This window comes from Poecilia latipinna, unplaced genomic scaffold, assembly GCF_001443285.1.
Source record: "Poecilia latipinna isolate Pla-1442-1.1 unplaced genomic scaffold, P_latipinna-1.0 Scaffold1897, whole genome shotgun sequence".
In the NCBI taxonomy this organism is placed as follows: Eukaryota; Metazoa; Chordata; class Actinopteri; order Cyprinodontiformes; family Poeciliidae; genus Poecilia; species Poecilia latipinna.
The window spans coordinates 93,915-97,172 of NW_015114513.1; the positions used below are offsets into that span (position 1 = coordinate 93,915).

General features: G+C 47.7%; 1 protein-coding gene across 1 annotated transcript; it reads right to left on the reverse strand.

Annotated features, from left to right (window-relative positions):
* Nucleotides 1–1,359: 1,359 nt before the first annotated feature.
* Nucleotides 1,360–3,252, reverse strand: LOC106935031 (uncharacterized). The gene is made up of 7 exons (XM_015015274.1): nt 3,186–3,252; nt 2,855–3,012; nt 2,633–2,775; nt 2,384–2,561; nt 2,173–2,312; nt 1,906–2,068; nt 1,360–1,694 (listed from the first exon to the last, which is right to left on the reverse strand). Exons 1-7 carry the CDS (start codon nt 3,250–3,252, stop codon nt 1,629–1,631), a joined length of 915 nt encoding a protein of 304 aa, XP_014870760.1. The 3' UTR covers nt 1,360–1,628.
* Between the last annotated feature and the right edge of the window lie 6 nt (nt 3,253–3,258).

Sequence of the window (3,258 nt, forward strand, 5' to 3'; positions counted from 1 at the left end):
TTGCACGGATCTTGTTCTTGCCATTGAGCTGGCTTCTCAGGACTTCAGCAGGAAGGGGAAAGTTTCAAACCTTCCGTCAGCAGAGAGGCAGACCACCAGACTGTATTTACCTGCAGTGTTAATTTATTTTTTCTGGTCACCTGACTCCGTGGCTGCACGTGCTCACCTGATCTGCATCATCATCATCATCATCATCATCATCAGTTCACGTGTGATTCATGATCATGACAAGCCGTTTTAACATAAATTCGGTTTTACCGCCCTTACATTCCAGATATCTCAAATTGTTTAATGACTAGACATTTTAGCGATGCAAGATATCTTAAACTGGCATTCCGACTAGTCAGAATGACATTATCATCTTGAATTAGTATTCTGTCCAGTCAAAACGTCCCTGACTTACGTAGCAATTTGAAAGTTTAACAATGAAAAATAGAGAAAACGAAAAAGATGTTTGAAAATGCACCACTTTCATGTTGAAAATGGTTTGACAATAGCAGTTTTAGCTTTTCAAAACTGTTTTAAGTGCATTCGGTTAGTCGGAAATGAATAAACAGGACATTCTTTGCAGGTTGTAGCAGATCCCCAGCACTTGAATTAATTTGCTCGGTCTCGACGGTGATTTTCAAGGTTTGTTTTCTTCGATGCGGATCATCAGTCACCTGCCCTCATTAGCTACGGCAGCCCGTGAGGTACATAACAAAAAAACCAAAACTTTACAAAGTGCAAACAAAACAAAATAAAAACCACCAACAGCGGTAATCAGAACAAATATCATTAAACAATCTGCAACATCCTTAATTTAGAAAATTCACTTTAAATAATTTACAATAGTCTACAAATCTGAATAATTTAGGCAGTTTATCACTATCCATTACACCAGTGGTTCCCAAACTTTTTTTTCTGTGCCCCCCCAGTGGTTTCCAAAAATTTAGGGTTCATTTTTTTTTTTTTTTTCATCCAGATGGCTTCCCGCGCCCCCCCTGCAATGACACAGCGCCCCCCCTAGGAGGCGCACCCCACAGTTTGGGAACCTCTGCATTACACCATTACGGATAGTCAAAATGTAGTTTTAGATATCTGGAATGTAATTACAGATCAAAGCATTTTTGATTTTATATACCATTTAAAATTTGTGTATTTTACAGAAATATTTTAAAATTTTTCTAAAAATTATTTTTCTAGATTACATATGTGTAAATACATAAACATTAATCAATACAGAATATCTATGTGTCTAACTATATATATAGTTTCATAAATGTAATCAAGTATTTTTATAACATATGGATCTAAATAGATAAGTAAATGTAGATGGATTATTTTCCCCCACAAACTTGAACCAGAAACATGAGAGAATATTTTCATGTGTGGAAATTTAATCAGTTACTGTGGTTATAGAACTTATTTTATTATTTTATATCAAAGTAACACAAAGAAGAAAAGAGAAAAGGGAGAAAAAACTGAGAGACTGGAGGACAGACTGAGACAGTCTGGAGGACAGTGTGGAGGACAGACAGAATGGAGGACAGACTGAGACAGACTGGAGGACAGTGTGGAGGACAGACAGAATGGAGGACAGACTGAGACAGACTGGAGGACAGTGTGGAGGACAGCTTGTCCCTCCTTCAGATGAGCGGACTGCTGCAGAGGAAAACCAGCCAGTCGGTCAGAGAGAGTTCAGCTTTATGAGGCTGGAAGACAGAAACAGAGAAACCGATCAGATCAATAATCAATAATCTGACTCAGTTTATCCAATAACCTCATCAATAATTCAGAATAATCTGGAATCAGGTGACAAATCTGCTGAAACTTTCACTAAATGGTTCGACATCTAAACTCTGATTGGACGGCACAGAGACGCTCCTATTGGCCCACAGAGCGGCCAATCAGAGGCTGCGGTACCTTCAGTCCCTCCGTGTCCACCGGCCGTCCGTCCCGCAGCACCAAGCTGAGCCGGGCCGACCCGGCTGCCGGGTAGCCGTCCTCCACCTGCAGATGGCAAACCAGCACCGCCGACTTCAGGTAGACTAGCAGGCGCTGCGCCGGGCGCCAGTCGATGGCAAAGCTGCAACACAACGCTGGACATCAGATACGACACAGCCGGACTACCTGGGCTGGACAGGGGCGTGGCCTCAGCTGGGGGCGGGGGGGTGGGGGGCGTGGCCTCACCTGGCCCTGAGGCTGTGGATCTCGGCCAGCAGCGCCGCCTGGCCCGTGTAGCTCTGCAGGACGTCCAGCAGGGCGGCGCTCAGCACGTCGCAACGTCCGGACCCGCAGCCCTCCACCTGCCCGGCTAACTCCTCCCCAGCCTGGAGACGAAGGTCACCTGGTCACATCGACAGGAAGTGACATCAGCAGCATTTACAGGTCTGAGCGTTACCTGCAGGGTGAATCTGTCGTCATGGCGCCAGCTGACCGCCAGCCTCGGGGGCTGCAGCTCATTGGCTGATGGCTGGGAAAGGAGGCGTGGCCTGATCTCCAGCAGCAGCTCTGATTGGTCGACAGAGATGAGCTGGATCTGCATCACTGCCTGTGTGGCGGTGGCGTGTTCCTGCAGCCTGACAGGAAGTAAGAGTTAATGGCCAATCAGAGCCTCTCCCCTCAACAGTCATGTGACCCTTCTACTCACCGGTCTCTGAGGCACCGCCATAACACCAGCTGATGGAGCACCGCCTCTGACTCCGCCCTCAGCTGTGCCAGCTGGCGGTCACATGACTGCAAAGCATTCTGAGCCTTCAGCAGTGACACAACGAGCTGATCCTGATGCTGCCGCTGCCGGGGCAATGGGGGCGGGGCATGAGAACAATCGGGCAGAGCAGGGGTGTGTGTGTTTCTGAGTGTGTGTGTCCACCTTGATGTGCAGCAGCTGCAGCAGCGCTGTGACTCTGTCTCTCCTGTGTTGGACGTGTTGGACTCGGTCCTGCAGGGATCTGAGCAGCGACTCCGTCTCCTCCATCCCTGACCTGGTCTCCGCCTTCAGAGCCTTCCCCCTGCTGCGAGCCCCCCCCTCTGACACACACACACACACACACACACACACAGAGGTAAATACACCTCTGTATTTAAAGCGGCAGCACCTCCTTTTTCATTGATTCCAACACATTGCAGTAAAACTTCAAAGATATCATCCGGGTAAGTGTGTGTGTGTGTGTGTGTGTGTGTGTGTAGGTGTGTGTGCGTACCAGGTGGCGGGGGACAGGGCAGTGTCATCAGTTGCTGGGCAGATTCAAGGCCTTTCAGTAAGGACATCATGGA

Bases quoted from the DNA above. Each gene is read 5' to 3' on its own strand.
- LOC106935031 (XM_015015274.1), bottom strand. From the start codon at position 3,252: ATGTCCTTACTGAAAGGCCTTGAATCTGCCCAGCAACTGATGACACTG. The intron at 3,013-3,185 runs GTACGCACACAC...TGTGTGTGTCAG, and splicing joins GCCCTGTCCCCCGCCACCTG to AGGGGGGGGCTCGCAGCAGG. The intron at 2,069-2,172 runs GTGAGGCCACGC...GTTGTGTTGCAG, and splicing joins ATCCACAGCCTCAGGGCCAG to CTTTGCCATCGACTGGCGCC.